General features: G+C 46.4%; 1 protein-coding gene across 2 annotated transcripts; it reads left to right on the top strand.

Moving 5' to 3' along the window:
* The first annotated feature begins 17,520 nt into the window (after positions 1-17,520).
* On the top strand, positions 17,521-20,873 carry s1pr5a (sphingosine-1-phosphate receptor 5a). Of its 2 annotated transcripts, none has more exons than XM_068578796.1 (2): positions 17,521-17,630; positions 18,327-20,873. In XM_068578796.1, exon 2 carries the CDS (start codon positions 18,661-18,663, stop codon positions 19,864-19,866), a length of 1,206 nt encoding a protein of 401 aa, XP_068434897.1. In that variant the 5' UTR covers positions 17,521-17,630; positions 18,327-18,660; the 3' UTR covers positions 19,867-20,873. The 2 variants fall into 2 exon arrangements, with proteins under 2 accessions (XP_068434897.1, XP_068434898.1); XM_068578797.1 differs by having other exon boundaries at positions 18,293-20,873.
* Positions 20,874-22,086: the final 1,213 nt, after the last annotated feature.

Below are 22,086 nucleotides of genomic sequence, written 5' to 3'. Positions count from 1 at the left end.
AATAGTGAAGGACTCCCAGCTGAAAGGTGAAGGAACAAAACGTTTCTGGCACTTAAAATATCGTCTTCCCTCCGGGGCGGTGACGAGGGTCAAGCTGTTTTAAAAGAGTTTCAAAGGGGGACTCGTTGGAGCTGGACCAAGACCAGGACCAATCAAAAGCCCTTCAGGCGTAACTGTTCGTGAGCTGCTGGACCACAGTGAGCGCTCACTGGCTTTGTGGCTCCTTCATGAATGACAGAATAATTCAGACGTATTGGACATCCCGCTCTGCCACAACCTCAAACAGATAACCCCAAGCATGGCGAGGGGGCCGTGGTTTACGGTAACTACCTGCCCTGTTTCCTGTTCGAATCAAAGGAAACCAAAGGTGGTCGGCGGGGGCCATGTGCTTCCTGAACTGCCTTTAAATGACGAGCAAACACACATCCTCCTGCTGGCATTGTATCTGCTCCCGGGGCCCGCATCAAGGCCTCGGACTGTCCCCCAAACAATGGGCTCAGGAATCCCTCTCCCCGCTCGACAAGACAGCGGGCCGTAATGCAGATAGCCGTATCTCTGCGTCTAGACACACAAGGCCCGTCGGTGTGCTATCACTCGGGGAGACAATGCAGCGTTAATTGCTATTCGAGTGACTCTGGGGCAAAAGAACAGCCGGCGAGCAGGGACGGGAATTTTAACATTGTTTAAGTGGGATTAGAACTGTGATTGCTGGTGTTTGCTCACCACTGTGTCGGAGACCTCCAAAAGCAGTTATCTTTGTGGAAGGTGAAACATTAACGTCTTCTAATGAGAGAGAGAGAGAACAGAAAGTAACAAACTAATCTGGTTTGTGTCATGAGGGGGATTTTTTGGGGGGGATGGGGATCAAATGTATCAGCGCTAAAAAATCTAGCAGGTCAAGAGACACCCACGCCATTCCAGCTCCCTCACAGGCAGAACGAAAGCAGTAAATAATGACTTCCTGTGAAAATAACAGCGCTATACCGCTTCCTTCCATTTTCCTTTTGCATCTTTCATCTTGATTTTGGGAGAATCCCAAGTGGACGAGGTTTCGACAGAATTCCCAAACCGCGCCGCGTTTTGGGGTCGTAATTAGCTGAAGGAGAAGTTAGAGGAGGAGGAGGAAGAGGAGGAGGAGGAGGAGGAGGAGGTGTGGTGGGTGGGGGAGGTCAACGCGGGGCCCTTTGTGAGGAGCGGCTATTTCTGGGTGGTGTTGTGCAGGGCGGGGGGGGGGGGGGGGGGTAATTCTACGGTTCGCTGCGTTACTGTAATCTTTCTCAGATTGAGAACCCCGCGAGGTTAACCAGCCTTCACCGTCTGCTGCCGCCGACACAAACCAGTCCGCAGAGCGGCGAAGAGAAAGTCTGACCTTTAGGTATACGTTTACATCACACAGTTAAATCAGTGCCTTCCTATAATAAGCAGTAACGTGCGGGGGGAAGAAAGAGAACTGAAATGATGGTGGCGGTCGACAGACAAATTGAGCGTGGAGCGAACCAGCGGGAGGGTCCATGTGTGCAGGAATAGACCGAGCAGGACTCCGCCTTTGCTCTCACGGCCACGTAGTAAGTCTTTTACGCGTAAACAATCAGGTATCCTTTAATCCCCCGCATGCTATATATAGTTAGCATTGTTTTTGTTGTCTCGATGCGGGCGGCCCTTCAAAACAGCGCGACGACGGAGAACAGTGAAGTCATGGGAGGAAAAAAAACTACAGACACGCCCACCTCAGAGCGAAGGGATGCTATTAACGGGTCTGTTCCTTCAGGAGAAAGGCACGCAGGGCCGGGAAAACTCCAACACCGGATTCCTTCCACACAAAGAAAACAGTGAGGATGGTGACAAGAGGGTTTTTTTTTTTTTAGCTTTTTCATTTCTCCAGTACGTATGCATCGTTAGGAAATGCAGGGAAAGTTGGCAGAGAGGGAGACGTTGTGCAAAAGAAAAGGGAAAGGTCGAGCACTGTGCACTGCTGGTTGCTTGGTAAGTTTATGGAATGTGTTGTTACGCGATGAGGGAAAAATGAAAAGGTTGACATGTCTCCCATTTTCTGAGCCTGGCTGGACTGCAGGGTGACGACCTGCAGCGGTGCCTTCAGGGACAAAGGCATGTTGTGTTAGAGAAGACCGAAGACGGAGTGTTCCTGCCCACAATGACTGAGACGTTTTGGGATCTTTACATTTCACAGATTAGAGATGAATTAAAGATGTAAAAAGCTCACAAATCAACGCATTATATCTTGTTCTGGAGTAACTGTTTCAGGCCAATAAATAGTCTGGTACCTAAACCCCATGATGCATTCAGGGGTCCAAAAGACCCGTAAAGTTGCTGAATAACAAATAAAGCCTCTCTTGGTTTCCTCACGCTTTCTCAATGTAAATTGAAAGGATCAAAATATTTTGCAAAAGGTTTGTGACTTAAAGAAAGAAATGGTTCCCAAGTATCACAGCTGTTCCTTTTGGAAGGATTGCGTATGAGCAACGTTGAATTATTTTAAAAAGCACGCTTTCAGAGTTGCTGGAAGGTGGATTTTGTTACCTTTGGACAGATTTGGCCATTTGTTTTTGTGCTAAGCTAAATTAGCCGGCTTCTAGCTCAATATTTACTGCACAGAAGTTAAAGTGGTAACTCTTCTTATCAAACTTTCTCAACAGAAAGGGAATGAAAACGTTTCAAACATTTAACATATAATACTGTTTTGTGGTTGACTTTCTAATATTTGAGTCCTTCATTGTTCCTTCATTTCTTGCTTCATTTCCTGTTTCTTTATAACTTGTGACCTATTCTCCGTCTAAACAGTGTCTTGTTTATGATCTTCTACTTTTCAGTTCTGCTGTTTTCTTTGTTTCTTCTCTCATTTTGTTGTAATCTAACTAAAGAGCTAAGCTGAAGAATCTCTGATCAACTCCCTCTCTCTCTCTCTGTGTGTGTTTCATCTGTCATGCACATTCATAACATGACATTATATAAATATACATTATGTTCTTATTTGGGTAAGTTAATTGCAACTTAAAAGCCACTCATGTAGATTTCTCGAGGAACAACGTTGAGGATCGAATCCTTGTTTTCAAGAGTAAAAACATTCATTGTCTGCAGGAAATGGTTCTCGTGGGAAAAATCTCCAGCATGATGGGCAGAGAGGAAATCCATCAAATTGGTAAAATAACAGGAAACTTTGACTTGATAAAGCTGAGTGTTTGCGACCCCCTATATACAATGTGTACATGTTGCTTACATTCTGGAGGTACAACCTGCTGATACTGGCTTATCTGACACGCCATACGAAGGTGGTTGTTTTTTACTTTGAAACAAGTTCTCTCGGCTCATACTTTCCCCACATCTCTTAAATCATATGACATCATTAGTACTTCCCCACTTATTAACCTCAGAATGTAAGCTGCGTGTCTTTCTCCGGTGTCCTCAGCTTAAGGGCATTCACACGTTTTCACGAGTGCAGGGCGAGAACACGGGTGCCGGCTAAAGTGTGATGTGAATGTGTTTTGTGGTGTGCAAACACCTGCTCCACCCAGAAACACTCAGAAGGGCTCAAGTCGAAGTCTTATCATTATTGAGCCATGTGGCCTCATCAAACGTGCAGACAGCACTAATCAGCATGGTTTCTTCCATGCAGTAAATCTGCATGTGTGTTATTTTAAAGGGCATTTGAGGAACACAATCTACCGCAATGTCATCGACTTGCTTCCTTTTTGTTTCAAGGCCTGCTATTAGCTTTAAAGTCTGTGAAGCTAACGCACGCAACGAAGCCCGACACAGGACTCTGTTCATCTGTGTCTACGCGTGAGTGATTCTGCTGACTCGTGGCTTTCAAACCCGCTCGTTTTTTCTCCGTGGCCCAGCGTGCGTCGCGTATAGGTTGTGCTACACATGCACCGGGACCTCTACTTAAAAGTCCAGGAGCCCTCCACTGAGTAATCTGCAGCTGAGGAGGAAACCGGATGACGAAGATCTGCTGCCGGCCGGCCGCGGCACAGCAGCAGCTGCACGGAGCAAATATCTCACCCTGCATCCAAATCCTCTCCCTTTCTTTCCCCTTTTTTTACTAGCACAAAGACTAGTCGAAAGGCTGAAAAAAACAAAAATCCTCTCTTTGTTTTGCGTCAGAGGCCTGGTCGGCATTGCTCTCTGCCTTTTTTCCCAGGTGTGTCTGCCAGTAGACATTTCAGCCCCATGTTTGTCACTGAGCTTTTGTCTGTGCTCACCGCGCCGGCAGTGACACCCGTTTGTGACTCAGTAGCAATTAATACTAGTCTGTCTGGGACAACAAAGTAGCAGCATGCAATTGTGTGTGTGTGTGTGTGTGTGTGTGTGTGTGTGTGTGTGTGTGTGTGTGTGTGGGTGTGTGTGTGTTTGAGTCAGACGCTTTGGTTTTCTTACTTTTTCTCCCCCCCTTCCGCTTCACTTGTGCAGCCGACCAATCGCTGCACAAGTGAGGGAGAAGATGATGAAGAGAGGAATGTGTTAACAATTAGTCTTAGACCGTAGGGACGTGTGAACACATTTTGTGTTTTGTATTTCCCAGGTAAAGTTTAAAGTTACATGTGCAAAATGGATGTGTAACACCGGAAAGACTCCCTTTTTTTTGGCAAAGTCTTTCCATTTACAGAAATACATACCGAAGGGTAAAGAAGTGTGAAACCAAAAAGAACAGAACAGGGCATACCCTCCGACTCTGGCCGCTGCAGTTTCCTGAGGAAATGCCCGTCACAGCGAGCAAATGTCCCAAAATGTTTGGCTCACTGCTTCCCTGCTTCCCTCACGGCGACCCCGAGCAGAGCAGCTGATGACTTTCTGCAGCCGCAGAGGAAGTGTGAGTCCGTCTCCAGCCGAGGCATTTAACTGCTCCTACTGGTGGAGCAAAACTGCATCCTTTCTAAAACTATGTCACATATTAATGTCACTTTATCTTCAGTGGTAGAAAAAAAAGGACACAAACAAGAGGTGCCTGGAATATAAGCGAAAGGTATCTCACCGTCAGATTCTCAATCCCATTTAAATTTGTTGCACTTTGCCGTTAAATATTTTATTAAGATGATCTGAAAAATAATAAATGAGACCGAGTTCATCATAATCATTTACAGACATGATCAGTAAACGGTGGAGGCTTGGCGAGGCCGAACACGTTTTAATCCCAGCGGACGAAACAAAGCGTGTTTTAACACCATACACTGAGTTAGAAGAAGACGTAGTCAACATGACATCACCTCTGGATTTGGAGACTTTTTGAAGCCTTAAGTTCGGCCTTTTGCCATCTTGTTTTTTTTTGCAACAGGAAGTGACACAAACGAGTGCAACCGAATGCTGAAAATTACATTTTTTAGGTAAAAAAAAATCACAATGAACCATCAAAATCTGAAAACACTTTCTTTTTTTATACTGCTTGTTTTTTAAAGCCTTAATTGGTTTGGCTGCATATCTGTGATCTGCTAACTACCCATGAGCCAGATCGCTGCTTGAGATCTTCGAGCAAGACCCTTCTAACGGTTACAAAATACCGACTTGTCAACAAAGTTGATCGGGCTTTTGTTGTCCGAGCCTCTAATCTGTGAACTCCCTGCCTGAGGAGCTTAGGGACCTCAAGCCCAGTATCTCCCTTTAGGACTCTTTATCTTGTGGCTTGTCCTTCACTGTTGTAACTTTTTTAATTAGCTTTACATGCTTATCTTTTTTTTAAATTATTTATTGTAAAGCCCTCTGTAACTTTGTTTTTGAAGGGTTCTCTCTAAATTAAGTTAATATCCACGAGAAAAGCAGTGACGCGCCCCTTAAACACCTATCAAACCCTCCACAACACACCTACAGTATCAGCGACAGATCGAATGACTCAGCGAGCGGCTCGTTTCCTACCACAGATACCGACTAAGATGACAGTAAGTGCTTCAACTATAAGACAGTGCTGGACGGAGAGGAAGCGCTCACGTAGCCTCAGGAGCATCACTGACCTGCGAGGACGTCAGAGACCAGACGTCCTCGCCTGGACAGAGCGGGTCGATTCCTCCAGGAGAAGCTACATGTGCCGCCCAGACGCTCGCTGTTTGCCAACCACAATACTTAAATCCTAACAACACACACATGGCAGCGGGGGCTCTGGCTGACTGAGCCGGCTGGAGGCCGGATCATCTCATTAAAGCCGCGGGTATCCTAAAAGATCCCAAAACAGATCCAACCCCCCATCCTTCCCGCTCCGCTCAATCATCTCCCTCATGGGCTTTCCAACCAAACCTTGTATTTAAACACAAAATAAATAAATAAGTACCCCAACTCCATCTGATCTTCGAACCTCATTCAACGACGATGAAGTGGAGCATCTGCTTCTCACTGGTGAGAGAGCGGCGTGTAAACACGTGACTCCCGGCGAGGACAGCGGCGGAGGGCCCGGGGAGATAATTGGATTGAATTGATACAAGACGAGGACACCGGAGCCGTTTCCAGCGGATCAGACTATAGAGGACGGGGAATCTCAAAGGATAATCATGATGATAACAGCAACCATGTGTTCAAATAAATGACCTTCTCCAGCATTCGCTTCAGACACGACTCATCATAACAAACAATGGGACAGGATGAGATGTTTCCCAAGAGTATCACCAAAAATATAAATCAAAAGAAAGTATCTGACTGCTTGGAGCTGCGACTCTTCTCTGTCAAAGTGTCCCGCGATGAGGTGGGTTTCGGTGAGTTTCGGTGAGTTTCGGCGAGGTGTGTGTAGCTGCAAGCGTTCTTATGTGAGTCTACAGTTACTCGGCCCTCAGGGGCCCCAACGCAGGGCTGGAAATAATATACTCCTTGTACCGTGGTTAGGATTTTACAGTGGAATACCTCACATAACTTCCCAGCCAACAGCAACACAGCCTGTGCTCTGGACAGCGGGGTGCTGGGGTCCCCCTGGCCGCCATGTGCCGGTGGGGGGCCCCCACCCACGCCCCCTGCGTCATAATTATACGGCCAGAGTCACACAACATGCGGCCGTTCACAGCAACTGGGGTCCCGCAGCTGTTACCTACCTGCTGCTGGAAACGATACATCATCTGATGGCGACAGGCCAACAGTCTTCATGCCCTGACTACATTCTTCAATTTAAAAAAAGACTTTATGAAACTACTTGTGACCTCTCGGTGCTGACCTTTGAAAGAGCCCGAGAGTCCAGCATGGAGGCTCCGATCTCGCTACCTGAGAGTTAGCGGGCTCGTTCGGCCAGACAGCGTTTGACCTCTGCAATACATCTTTATTAAATTAAATGATTTGGAGTCCTAAGGAAAAAATGCTAGTAGGAAGTAAACAGCCCAACACACAGAATCTAACACGAGAGAGGCTAACCTGAGAGAAGCTAACCCGAGAGAGGCTAACCTGAGAGAAGCTAACCCGAGAGAGGCTAACCTGAGAGTGGCTAACCTGAGAGAGGCTAACCTGAGAGAGGCTAACTTGAGAGTGGCTAACCTGAGAGTGGCTAACCTGAGAGAGGCTTACTTGAGAGAGGCTAACCTGAGAGAGGCTAACCCGAGAGACGCTAACCTGAGAGAGGCTAACCTGAGAGAGGCTAACCCGAGAGAGGCTAACTAGAGAGAGGCTAACCCAAGAGAGGCTAACCCAAGAGACGCTAACTTGAGAGTGGCTAGCCCGAGAGAGGCTAACCCGAGAGACGCTAACCCGAGAGAGGATACTTGAGAGAGGCTAACCTGAGAGACTCTAACCTCAGAGAGGCTAGCCTGAGAGACGCTAACTTGAGAGAGGCTAACCTGAGAGAGGCTAACTTGAGAGAGTTAGCTCGTCCACAGCAGTTCATCAACTAATCCTGCAAGCTAAAGTGTGCTGCAGCATCAGTCCTAAACCCAGAAATGAGTCAGCACAGCATTCGGTTCCCTCATCTCGAAGTCAATGTGTTTTTTTTTTATGGGTCTTTGGTTAGATGCCTGAAATAAGAGTCTGTGATTGACACAAGCTTCGAATATTTTTGTTTTGTTTTGTTTTACGACAAGAAATACGTCAGTAAATACCTGTTTTGTGCATTTTGAGGGTTTTACACGCTTAAAAAAGGCGTTAGCTAACAAGTGGCTAAACAAGACAACAAAACAACCGGCCCCCCTTCACATTAACGTGCTGTCGATTAACAAACACAAAAAGTGTCATGAACATTTGTTTGCCACAGATCTTATTTCCCGTAAAGATCCCAAATCCAGCTGGCTGGTTGTGGAGGGAGCCAGCCCGATGCTAAATTCATGGTTGGACCACAAAAACACTTTGTCACTCTGTCAAAAAGTTTCAAAACGCAGATTAATTTTGTTGTGACACTTTCTAGTGTTACGTGAGGATATAAAGATTTTCTGTTCTGTTGTTTTTTTTGTCAACAAAGCGCATGAAAAATTAGGACAATAATTAGTTTTAATAGTTCCCAAGTCTATTGCTCTCAGCGTTAAGCCCACTTGTTCCTGCTCTTGTAATACGGTTCACGAATTGTTTAATTAAAAAAAAATAGACTCAGTAATTTCCGATAACATCAGGGTGCTGTCGTTTTTTTGCTGTTACACCTAACTCCCACACGCCAGTGTGAGACGGATTTGCAGCCTGCTAACGAGTTCAATAGGTGTGTTTGGCTACGCTTATACAGTATGTGTGATCCTATGAGCATTCACACTTTATGATGATGTGTGTGTAGGTGTGTGTGTGTGTGAGTGTGTATACATGCCAGGCTAAGCTGGGTTTAATAGGTTCCAGAGTTTGGCCGTGTGTGTCAGCCAATAAAAACACAAGAAACCTACTAAATGTGAAGCAATTCACTTCCTGTAATGGGTTTATCAGCGCTATGGGTGCCAAAGGGCTGTGTGCCCAAAGCAGGTTATTGTGTTGCCTTCGTACACATTTCTTAGCCCAGCCACAAGAAATGACATAAAGAAAAGGGAGAGTCGGTACAACAAAACACTCAGAGTTAAAAGCGATCCAAAACCCTGCAACCGCAGAGAAAGAGGCCCAAGTGCAACCCAGTAATTATAAAGCCATCCTTATCTTCTCCTTATTCCAGTGATTGGACCGACTGAAAACACTTCAGATGCTTCAAAGTGAAGCATCGAAGCCCAGAGACATTTGAAATCCATCCAAGCCTCCACCACCACCACCACCACCACCACCACCCTTACTCCCACCCCGAGCCCCTTCTCTTTCTCTTCTTTTTTCTTTTATGACGGACAGACATGAAACCAGAGCGCGACTAACAATACTTTTGGTTTCAGCTAAGTACAGGATGAGTGAAACACAGCCAGCCGGGCCTCTGTGATGGTCCGGGTGAGCCAAACAGCCACACGGGCTCACACCACACTCTCAGAGCGCGCTCGTAATGAAGGGTTTCTGCTCGGCTCTCTTTTGGAACCGCTGCGAAAACAATGTACAGATTATATTTACTTCGCAAAATGAGCCTCAAATATAAGCGGAGAGACATGAACAACGTCAGACTCAATGGTGTCTGTATGAATCAATACCAGTGCTGTTTTTTTTATCACGTCACATTACAAAACGTCTTCTTAGGAGGTCTTTCCAACTTTCGGGAAAGTCATAATAACAATTTTCCACATGTGCTTCATTCCACCAAAGTATTATCAAGTAGCGATACAAGTGTTCATCTGTCTGCACTGTAATAGAAAATGTGTGTCCAGATGGTTTATTATATTCCCATCATATATAATAAATCACTTCCACGACAGCATTAGGCAAACGGCACTAAGTAAACAGTCATACTGCACCAAGAATAACCTATTAAAGAGGTCAAATGCAGTGCGCATCATCTGTTTATTTATAAGCTAGCGCTCAGAGTAATCCCGAAAATACACCATAAATAGACACGGGAAATGATTTCACCATGGTATCGGGAGAATACAGCGTAATTCAATCTCGAAAATAAATAAACGAATTAATAAATCATGTAAAATCATCTCATGCAGAGAAGCTCTGGTGGTGTGAGCCAGGAACAGCCTCGCTATCGCTACACCTGTCAAGCTGTGTGTTTACACACTGAGATTGACAGATTTAGCTCTTAAAATACTAAGTCATTTTTCAAACGGTGGGTCTTTGATTTCAGACAAACGCAGACTTCTTTTCTTTCTCAGTGGCGACGTTGAATTAACTCTTAAACGACAACTGTCACCGTCTGGTTTGATCAACTGTAGCTGAGCTAACACTGGCTCCCTGAGCTGGTTTAAACAAGAATGATGAAAATGTGTTTTTTGTTCTCTCTCACACACACACACACACACACTGTGGTTTCTTAACACACTTAAACCTCACAGTTTCTGCTTCAATGTCCCAAAAGAAAAGGCTTGGAGTTTGACGATGAACGCATGTTTTTGGCAGATGTAACGCTATCTTGTGTTTTGTTGCCGAGGGTTGCTGGAGTGTCAACTTACACACATTTAAAAATGTGCACAGTAGATGCTAAACCGCGAGCTAGCAGACGGTAACGTCCACGTCTGAAACATGAAATCAATGCTGAAGTGCCTTGAAGTTGCATTCTTTTAAATAGCCAGCAGGGGGCGACTCCTCTGGCTGTAAATAGAAGTCTGGTTGTATAGAAGTCTATGAGACATTGAGTCCACTTTTCTCTTGATTTATTCCCTCAGTAAACATGTTATACATGAGATTATGGTCTCAATCTCTGTTTCAAGTCTTCTTCAATGCAGCATGCTGTTCATTTTGTAAATTATGGTCATTCAGAGTCAAACTGACCATAAATCAGAGTATGCTTCAAGGCGGGGCTACTTTGTGATTGACAGGTCGCTAACACAGCGTTGTCTGATGAAGGTATGTCCGTGTTTTCGGCTCTCAATTTTAATCCGTTCATACTGTGTTTCCAGTTTATCAAAGGTAGCTTCTTCTTCGTCTTCGCATTTCTGTAGCTCCTCCCTCTCATGTCACTTAACAGATGACGGACAAAATGTGTAACTCAAGCGTGTAAACCTCTGGGTGACGTCAAGGTGACTACGCAGTCTTCTTATATACAGTCAATGGACTGGAGTCATGAAAAGGACTTTTGAAAAGAACGTTTTTTTAAATATGAATTGTTTTTATCTGGACAGACCTAACGTGCCCATGTACGGTTGCTAAGCTATGATAAGCTATGTTTTTGTGAGCACTCAATTCTTTCTAAGGCTTTATTTTATCTACACATGCAACATCTTGTGTGGAGTAGTTTTGATGCTACAACAGACTGAACAAGGCCTAACCTGTAGCATGGGTTCAAAGAGAGAAAACATCATTTTAAAGGGACACACGGCGAAAAGATTGCAATTCTCCGAGAGTGTGCCTGACTGTCGTCTCCCAAATATGGCCGTGATATTCACCTTATCAGCCGTCTTGCATTTTGCTGCATTTGTCGGAGAAAAGACTTCCTGATAGGAAGTCGGCCTCTCGAGTTCGGCCTGTAAAATTTACAGCCTTATTTTTATTGGAGGTGAAATGCTTATGCAGTCGTCCAGTGAATAGGAATGTGTGTGAGGCGGCTGGCCCGTGTGTGTGCAGCTACTGCACTGAGACAATGGAGTCTTGTAACGGGGTATTTTTAACCACCACGCTAAGTGCCCTAAAATCACTTTTTACCTCATTCTCTATGGCAGTGACGCAGACTCCATTTATAATCCTTCTGTCTGCCTGATATCTGTGACATTTGCTGAATACATATTAGATTGTCTATTGTATGACTAATCTGCCCCTACCTGTTTGCTGCCCGGCTTCCTTTATATGCTAACACCCTGGTGAAAGTCATTCATTACTGCATCCGTGGGAAATAAACCACACGAGGAGCGTCATACCTCCCATGTTTGATCTTTACTAACTTGTATCCTGAGGGCACCTGAAACCCAAACAACGACTAAAGATCAGTCCCAGAAAGAGATGTGGAGCCCCCCCCCGCCCTCTCCTGAACATCGTCATCACACAAAAGGATTCAGTAAATGACGTCACTGGATGACCACGCTCCTTCTGTGTGGAGGTGGAGCGAGCTCTTCCGAGAATCTGGCCCCCCGACGGAGAGCGAGGGGCTGGTGGGTTGTTGGCGTGTCCGCTAGTGAAGCAGTTTGAATAAATCTCACAGAGGCCGGTTGCTAATTCTCATGACTCACCCCCACCGCGCGGCCCGTCACACATCCCGCCCACACTCCCCTTCCTCTCTCCCCTCTCTTCTTCTTCCCCCTCCTTTTTGTGGGAAAGTTTTTTCTTCTTCTTCCATTCTATCCTCCAAGATGAACTCATCCCAAACCGCTGCTATGAACAAAACAAGCTTTCATAAAAACTGCCCAATTCACATCTCGCCTCCCCCTCAACAAAATACATACGTATGAAAGCGCGGGCTATAGTCTGTCCCTGACCACCGCATGCAGCCAATGAATTGTAAATGAGCGTCTCTGTGGATGATGTTGTCACTGTGGAAACCACTCAAATGTCAACCTTTGAGGACCGAGCAGACGCTTCCAGATTGGCCGTCATACATGTTTGACGCTCCCCAGTCTGGTTCTGTACCCGGCATAGGATGGTGATGACGTGACCCTTTCATGGAAGTCAAGGCATGAAAATCACCACAACTGCAGTTTTAACTCCCACAGAGGTATTAGGAAATAATGCCTCTTTATCAAGGGTGACCCGGTGCCTTTTCGGGGTTTATCAGTGAATGTAGGACGAGGAGAGGGTGAAGGGTGGAGGGTTAAATGTTAGAAATGTGGGAATGTGGAGACAGAGTGAACAAAACGTCTGAGAAGCAGAGCCCAATCACGAAGAGAGACAAAGCCTCCATGGTTAGAGGACTGTAAATGGAACGTAATTGTCATCACTGATCTGCTAAAACATTGCTTTAGTTTTATTATATATATATATATGCAAACTTTAAAACGAATAGTGTGACGTTTGGATAAATAAATACTCTATTTGTTTTCTTGCAGAGGTGAGGAGCTGGATACCACACACACATCACTGTACACTAAATACGCTGCTACAGCGCGGAGAGGATGAGCTGAACTTAGTTTAGCATAAAGACCGGAAACAGCTAGCTTAGCTTAGTTTAGCATAAAGACCGGAAACAGGAGGAAACAGCTAGCTTAGCTTAGTTTAGTATAAAGTCCGGAAACAGCTAGCTTAGCTTAGTTTAGCATAAAGACCGGAAACAGGAGGAAACAGCTAGCTTAGCTTAGTTTAGCATAAAGACCGGAAACAGGAGGAAACAGCTAGCTTAGCTCTGATTAAAGGAAAACAAAATATGTCAACTATCATCTGCTGCTGGCTGGAGCTTGGTGCAGATATAATAGGGGTATCAATTTACTCCTTAAAATGTTCCTTTAGCGCACAGATGGTATTGATCTTCTCACATTTCCCACGTTGTTGAGCTAGAAAAAGCTCCCGAGGGCCTTACAAAGAATCACCAAGAACAAAAAACAAATACAAAAACGAGTGAATGGTTTCTCACTAAATGTGACTAAAGCAATTAAAATCACATGTGAGAACCACTGGCTTTTGGTCTAATTAGATAGAGCCTGAGCCATCTTCCTTTAATAACAATTACAAACTTTCCTTTCTTTGCAGGCCAATAAAGCTCAGCGGTCAACCTCAAACGCAGCTCAGCAAAATGATCGGGATTCAATTTCAGTGACGCCATCGTGGAATTGTCATAAACAGCTGTAAGCTGTAAGAGACAAAGTTACAAAAAAGCAAAGTGAGGAAACGACACGGAGTCCAACGCGAGGGCTCGCCAGCTCGAGAGTGAGAACTGGTGAGAGGATTGCAAAGGAAATGAGGATGTTTGTCTTTGCATATAGACACAACTGACCTCCACTCATGCTCAGGCTTAAGTCTAATCAAAATGGCCCCGAATAGCATCTTCCTGTGTTTATTTGGGGCAGAAAGAAAATCCCCACTTACGAGCTAATATTAACTAGGTAACAACAACAGGATTTTTTCCACCTCCGGACTCTTATGAAAAATACACTTAGAGGTAGATTAAAATATATATATATATTTGTTTAAAAGGGGAATAAATGAGTGCATTTTACTGTGAAAAGGCTTTCTACAAAAGGCCGCCTGGCTTCGACACAAACAAAAAACTTCAAATGTGTTTTCCTTGTAAAAACACAACCCCTGGATCAGAGCTAAACACAACAGACCCACTACACACAGTATGTGAAAGTCACTTTTTAGCCAAAGAAAAAGAAAAAAGATTTGCATGCGTTTGCATGGGAGAGAAAACACAACAACATGAGAAGCAGCCGCTCGCTCCGGTATGAACTCCTACGGTTTGCGGGCGCAATCGGATCTGAACTGGAAAACTCTGACTGAGAGGCTCTGCGGCGCTGGAAAAGAGCGGGACAGCAAACACAACAGGCCGAGCAGCTGGAGACCGGAGACCACGGCGTGGGAGGGTTGGGCACAGTAAGCACGGGTGGAGGAGGCCCCGATGGAGGGAATGCATGGAAGCAAAGGGGAAAAGAAACATGTCCAACATTAACGTGTGTTCTTCCCATTTCCCCTCATTAGGAGCTCCGAGTGAGCTCGCTGCCCGGCACAGCTGCACATGAAACAGCGTGGCGGAAAAGCGACAAAAGGCCAACTATTCCTGGGACGTCCCATAAAAGTCCAGCAGCAACAGCACTGGACACTCTATTAGAGCCCCTGTGTTTTTTAAACACATGGGACTCTGGTGTAGCACATTTTTCTGATCACATCAGATGTCTCTCTGTCTCTTTAACACACAAACAGAAATCCTGACCTGAATGCAACCTTCGCAGACATCAAACATTTGCTCAGTGAGGAATGACCACACCTTTACGCGACTGCTAATTTCTGCTCAACACCTCGTCCTCAATGTTCCTCCTTCAGGACTTTCCTGGCACATGAACAGGTCAGAGTCTCCTGAGCAGCCGGCGAATGAAAAGCCGAGTGAAAGCAAACCACGGCGCAGACTATATTCAAAAGTCTGAAAGGCATTACCAAGTGATTGAGGTGAGTGAATTAGCGAGGCGTGAAGTCCTTGCATTGTCCTGGTGGAATAACGTTAAGCAGAGAGGCTGTGTGTTCTTGAAGCTGTAAACGAGAGGTGAGAATCTCATTTTGAGGTGTGATTTTGCATAACAACTCAGAGCCGTGTGTGTTTTCTGTGTGAATTGAACCCAAAAGGGCTCTTGTGACGTTTGTTTGTGTCCTCTCCCCCCGCAGCATAGGAAGCAGGGATACACATGACTCACCGGTCCTGTCCCAAGAGGGGAGAACAGTCCGTCACCCCGGGGAGCACATTTACTGACACAGCTCATCAGTCACTGACGGCGAGGGGCCGGACGCTGCAGCAGCGGCGCTGAGTCTAACGCGGGGCTATCATGACAAAAGCAGGAGTGACTGGACTTCCTTTCTGCTTGAGCATGAACGTCACAGGGAGGAGAGAAAAAGCCAGTGCAGGACAGAGCATACTGAATACAGGAACGCTCTCCTCCTCCCACCGGGCAGTGGGACGGCTGGATGGGTCCCAAGCGCTCACCCCGAATGTGGCTTGTGGCCCGAGGGGCAGGAGGAGCCCCTCCCCTCTTCCCCGCTGTGAGCAGACAGAAAAGACAGAGCAGAGAGTCCTGCTGTCTTGTCTTTGTGTGCTAACTAACCAGAGGGGGAGCCTGTCGCGGTGTCACTGCAGGCGAGGGGGGGGGGGGGTAACTGTCCGAGGCCGAGATAGAGGAGCAGTTATCACTCCTGGGTGGGATTTTATTAGGGTGGGGGAGGCGGGACAAGACGAGTCTGGGAGCAGCGGCACTTGTCCATGTCGGCACCTAAAAAGGGGCGACAGCCTCAGACCGGCAGGTGTGGTGGAGGGAAGCTAAAATAAGAACAATTCAGTTCAAGAAAACACAACTGGTTCAGAAAGACCACCAGGGAAGAGCAAGAGCGCAATAAAACCACGCGGCCACATCTAGTAAAATGCCCCGTTAATTACTACCTGCAGCGGAAATGAGTAAGTTGTTAATTATGTGTGTGTGTGTGTGTGATTTTGGCCGCACGTCACAGCTCCGCCCCTGTGTGTCAATTCCTACCAGTGACCTCATCTGTGTTTTTTCTCAAGGATATCCCTCTCCTCTCTAGGCACAATGAGGCAGCTTCCTGTTTAGAGACAGGCAGTCCGGCCCTCGCTCTCCCCGCCTGACATCATTTCCTCCTCGATTCTGATGGCATGCCATCAGCCAAATGTGTATTTGTATTAGTTGTTGTTGTTGTTGTTGCTGCTGCTGCTGATTACCTGGAAACTTGTACACATTGCTTTCCCTTTAGGTGGAAGCTTGGGTCGCAAAGGCCGTGATCTGAAGCCGGCCGGTGAAGAAACCGAGGCTCTGGAGATAAGAGCTCGGCTGTGATGTGATCTCTCCTCCAGCTGTGTTTGTAATGATGGAGCCAGCGAGGAGATAGAACGGTGTTCAACACTTTACCTTTTGTTGAGCGCTCCTCACACCGCCAATCACGAGAGAAGGAAGTCAGATCATGACACTAAAGAGCTTTGAGTAGTGAAAGCTAGTTTAAAAGCCCACACACACACACACACACACACACACACACACACTCTCTCGATGGTGTCACTGTGCTCTATTTCAATGTGTGTGTGAGCATGACATTGTTTACAGCACTACTATAGAAACTAATCGTGCTGTATGAAACTGATGAGCTTCTCTTCAGTGACGAGGAGACATCTTGAGTCCAGCTGTGTGTCACTTTTTCTTTTTTTTTTTGGGAAAAATATTTGATTCTTGATTTGACCACGAGGGAGGAGGAGTTCCTTTGAGTTTTTGCACACAAATTATTCTTCCAAAGCAGTATGTTTATCTCTCAAAACGTGTCCGGAGTGGGGAAAAGATCTATACATGTTGTTTTATAAACAAAATATAAATAAATGTGAGCTGAAAGATAATAACAGATGACGCCTCTCTGAGTTGGTTCTGCTCTGAAATCTGGTTTCTGGCCCGCAAAGCGGATCCAGCTGCACCTGCCTCGCCTCCACGGACAAATGAACCTGTGGTTTTTAGTTTAGCGTTTAATTCTGGGTGTGATGTTTCTCATACATGGGCTGTGTGTGTGTGTGTGTGTGTGTGTGTGTGTGTGTGTGTGTGTGAGAGAGAGAGAGAAAGAGAGAGAGAGAGAGAGAGAGATATTCCCACGTTATCTGACAAACCTGAAGAGCAACATGTAGTTACACTGCACGAGCATATTCATTAAACACACACTAGCACAAAGACAAGAGGAACGAGACTCCTTGAACAGCACCTGAGGGCAAACTGCATGATAAAGGAGTAAAAATTACACTTTTTTTTGTCCTCCATCAACACAAACACACAATCTATCATCGACCTCTAATTCCTCCTGAGGGCAAATCAGTTTAAAAAATAATAATAAAGCAACCTCAAGGGGTCAGGAGGAGGAGGGAGGAACGAGGGCAACAACATCGTGGACCAACCCACTGCGTGTTGAGTCCTGCCTGCTCCGCTCCTCTCTTCGCACTCACATGTCGCTGTGGCGGAGCGATCCTCTTCTTCCTCCTCCTCCTCCTCCTCCTCTGGTCCGCCTGTGGGATCACTGCTGCTGCTGAGGAGTTCACTGGATATTGGCACGTTCGTTTTCAGGTGCGTGGGAAAGTTTCTTAAAAGTTACGTTTTCATCCATGTTGGTTCGTTGTGATGCGTAAAGGGTCGTTGGACGCGTCCGCGCCGCGCGGGGATGTGACTGTGCGGACTTTTCTGTGCGCGATGGTCATTTGTAGCTCGTGTAAAATGTTGTATAACTATACAAAGCATAGTGTAGAAGTACTTCAAGTTTGTATAGTTTGTACTGGATAGTATACATATATAGAAAGACAAATTGTGTTTAATTGTATGCAAACCAATCAAAACGGGACTAATGTGTAAAGAAATTATTCAGCAGTAAACTAAATCTAATTGTCTAATTGCAAGTAAAATGTGCAGATTTGGAGACTAAAGTGCGTATTTACGCATTTGGGCACAGAGTTGCGAATTTGTCTCTATTTGTTTGTACCACACTTTTATTACTGGGTTTATATTTATAAATCTGTCGCTAAGGCTTAATTAAAATGAGTAAATCAAACTTTGCGTTGAACTTTGAAAGTGTTTCCTTATTTTACTCCCGTGTCGCCCTGAAGCCATCACTGCTCTTATCACTGGTTCCGGGCTCACGCAGCATGTATTGTGCATGTTGGAGATGGTTTTGCACATGAAGCCATTACTCCACTTCCTCTCGGTGATTATAGTGTTTATTTGTTTGTCATCAGGACTAACGCTCTCCTCCTCTTGTGTCTCGTGCAGGCTGCTCTCAGCGCCCCCTAGCGCGCAGCCCGGGCATTGACAAGAAAGAGAAGAAGGAAAAAAGAAGGAAAAAAGAAGAAAAAAAGAAGGGATTTTTGGAGGAAATTTCTGAAACCACAGGAAATCCTACATTTTCCTCTCGCGTGCAACAGCTTCTGACTTTTTAAAGCGTTTCAAATAACCAAAGGAAGAATGGCCGACCAGAGGACGTCAAGGCACCTTGGATCTAATCTTAAAATATAGACATATATTTTTAGACAAAAAGAAGAAATATAAAGCTTTTACCTCTGGAACTACCCCCCCCCCCACCCACCCTTCCCACCACCACAACAAAATGACCACCGAGTCTTTCCATGCGGCCTACGCCGTTGTGGCCCCGTCCGCCGTCCCCATGACGCCCTCCACATGGACGCTGCTGCGCATGTTCCGCGCGTACCAGAGCAACGCCGTCATCCTGGAGCACTACAACTTCACAGGCAAGCTGCAGGAGAACAAGTACAAGGAGGGCCTCAAACCCGAGGCCATCGCCTTCCTGCTGGTCTGCCTGCTCATCGTGGCCGAAAACGCCGTGGTGCTGCTGGCCATCTGGAAGAACAAGAAGTTCCACCTGCCCATGTACTACCTGCTGGGCAACCTGACGCTCTCCGACCTGCTGGCCGGCTTCACCTACATGGTGAACATCATCACGTCCGGCGCCAACACCATGAGCATGACCCCGGTGCTGTGGTTCCTGCGGGAGGGCGGCGTCTTCATCATGCTGGCCGCCTCCGTCATCAGCCTGCTGGCCATCGCCATCGAGCGCCACGTCACCATGGTGAGGATGAAGCCGTACCAGGGGGACAAGCAGGGCCGGATGTTCGCCCTGATCGGGGCCAGCTGGGTGCTGTCCGTGATCCTGGGCGTGCTGCCCGTGCTGGGCTGGAACTGCATGGGGCGCCTGGACCAGTGCTCCACGGTGCTGCCGCTCTACGCCAAGAGCTACATCCTCTTCTGCATCAGCGTCTTCAGCGCCATCCTCATGTCCATCGTGGTGCTGTACGTGCGCATCTTCCGCATCGTCAAGTGCAACACCCAGCGGCTGGCCTCGGTGCCGCAGCGCAAGGGCTTGTACCGCAAGTCCCAGAAGTACATGGCCCTGCTGAAGACGGTCACCATCGTGCTGGGGGTCTTCATCGCGTGCTGGCTGCCGCTCTTCATCCTCCTGCTGCTGGACTTCTGCTGCCCGGCCAAAAGCTGCGGGGTGCTCTTCAAGGCGGACTACTTCCTGGGCATCGCCATGTTCAACTCGCTGCTCAACCCCATCATCTACACGCTGACGAGCAAGGACATGAGGAGGGCCATCCTCCGGCTGCTCTGCCGGCGCTGCCTCCTGACCAAGGACGGCCAGGTGAAGAAGATCGGGATGCCCTTCCTGGAGTGCAGCACCAGCAAGGCCGACGCCGCCTCTCACCGGCTGGAGGGGCTGGAGACCACGGTGTCCTCCGGCAACTGCACGCCCTCGACCATCAAAGCCATCTACCCCCGGATGTCCAAAACATGACGCAGCCGACCGCTCCAGAGGACGCAGTCGGACTAACACCCTCCTCCGGGGTTGCACTCTGCCAGCGTTTTGGTATTAGGCTGCAGAAGCTCCATGTGATTGAGGTCCAAGTTTTTGGGAGAAAGACTAACTTTTTAAGTTTATCTATAATCACGAGAAGGCGCCTTAATAGCAGGTGGCAATTTGTTGTGGAAAAACTAGCATTACTTTTATCTTTTAACACAACAAGGTCAATATTATTGATCAGAGGCTCTTCTTTTTGGAAAAAACATTTCATGTGTGAGTGTGTCTGTGTGTGTGTGTGTGTGTGTGCAGAGGTTTCACATAAATACGAGTAAATTACGCCGCACATCTGACAGACTGCGGGGCCAAAGCCACGGCGGGAGGAAGTCGACCCGTATCTCCTCTTCCTGCGTCAGCAACGTGTAATGATACGTTGCTGCAAGCGACGCCCCAAAATTGGCTGCCAAACCCATGTAATGGCTGCCATGTGAGTTTTGGTCGCCCCCCACCCCCTTCCCTCCCATCGGGCCCCAGATCAGAGGCTTGGCGGCCCCGCTGTAGCGACACACGATGAAGGACTAGAAGGCCATGAAGCCCTCTCGGTTGCACAGACTAGAATATCAGCGATCCGCCATGACGTGCGGACAGAACTATGGTTTTTCTTTCTTGACGGTGAAAACGTTCACCATGAAACGATGATGAGTGCGTTTTTCTTCGCGATGAGCTCATCTTGTGCCACACAGCAGCTAGCGGTCGACGTCCCGACGACAGAGCAGCGTGGGCTGCAAAGTGCTGCCCGGGGAACTTCACTGTGGTCACGAGGCGTTAAAAGTGACTTTGCAAACTAATATTGTACATTTAGTGTAAAGAGAGGAAGAAATGTGTATTTACTGATTTGTTTTGTATACTTTGTAAATATATATATATATATGGCCTTCTCTGAGCTTATCAGAGCTGCATTTTGTGTAAAAAGCTCACTTAAGTTATGTCACCCTTTTTAATACGTGCACTGAATAAAAAGTATGTGAATGAAGTTTATATTGAGCCGTGTGTGTGTGTGTTCTTCACCGCTTCACGGGTTCATGTGTGAGGACGTCAGCTCACTCGCGCCCTTCCCGTTTCTCACTGCGGAAATAAACTTGAGAGTGTGTGTGTGTGTGTGTGTGTGTGTGTGTGTATATATATATATATATATATATATATATATATATATATATATATACACACACGTATGCTACAATCACTGTTATGGTTATCAATACAAACGATCAACTACATGAAAAACATAAATATCAGACATTTAATTAGATTAACTTCATCTAGTCCACAGTCAGACCAAAGAATAAAGGTTTTCTGTGTGATATCATCTCATGTAAGTTTAATACCGACACCATATGAACTATTAAGAGATCGGTTTCATTTTCTAAAAAATTTTTTATTTTTTATTTAGTACTCTTTTGCTCCAAAAAAGCACATTTAAGTTTATTAAAGTGAGTGCACAATGTGAGCAGAAGGGCCCTGCAGTAAACCATAATCTTGTGTGGATTAAAAAGTGAAAGGTTTGTTGACACAGTCTTAACTTTACCTTCCTACTTCACAGCTGAGTTGATGTTTGGTGCTAAAGGCACACAAGCCACTACTGAGTAAGGTCTCAAGACTGAAACTAGTAAAATGAAAGCTGCGTGCTGCTTTAGGATGTGGAATATTAACATGAAAAAAATGAGTCTCGACTCAGCAGAACCCCTCCCTGCATGCCAACCACGTGTTAACCACTTGTTAAGATGTGCGACGTGTGCGGCTGAGGTTGAGATGATGCTGCAGGAGCAGCTTGTCGGCGCCCCGTTTACCGTAAGGAAACCACACGTCGGTGCGTGGGTCCTCCGAGTTACGGGCCTCCTTTTCAAAGAAGGAGGCGGTTTCAGTTCTCGGTGCAGACTGCGTCGCGCGGTGTTTCACCTAAGTGGGCGCTCTCGGTGGTGCCTGGGAAAAAGTTGAGATATCAGCATCTGCTCTCACGGTGTATTAATCATGCCACTTTATTTTGACAACGCACAACTTGAGATCACCAGAGAATAAAACCAGTCGAGGCCCAGTGGTCTGAACTATATTAAACTGGTCTGACTATTCCACAGCATCAGTTTTTATTAGCATGATTATTTTGCTCAGTTTTCTTCTTGTAACCAAATTATGCACCTAAAACTCCTTTAACATTTTTTA

The sequence above is a fragment of the Clinocottus analis genome, unplaced genomic scaffold (genome assembly GCF_023055335.1).
Source record: "Clinocottus analis isolate CAN_PGR_092001 unplaced genomic scaffold, fCliAna1.0.p SCAF_16, whole genome shotgun sequence".
NCBI lineage: Eukaryota > Metazoa > Chordata > Actinopteri > Perciformes > Cottidae > Clinocottus > Clinocottus analis.
Note: the sequence above shows the minus strand (reverse complement) of the source record. Positions and strands in the feature narration are given on the sequence as shown.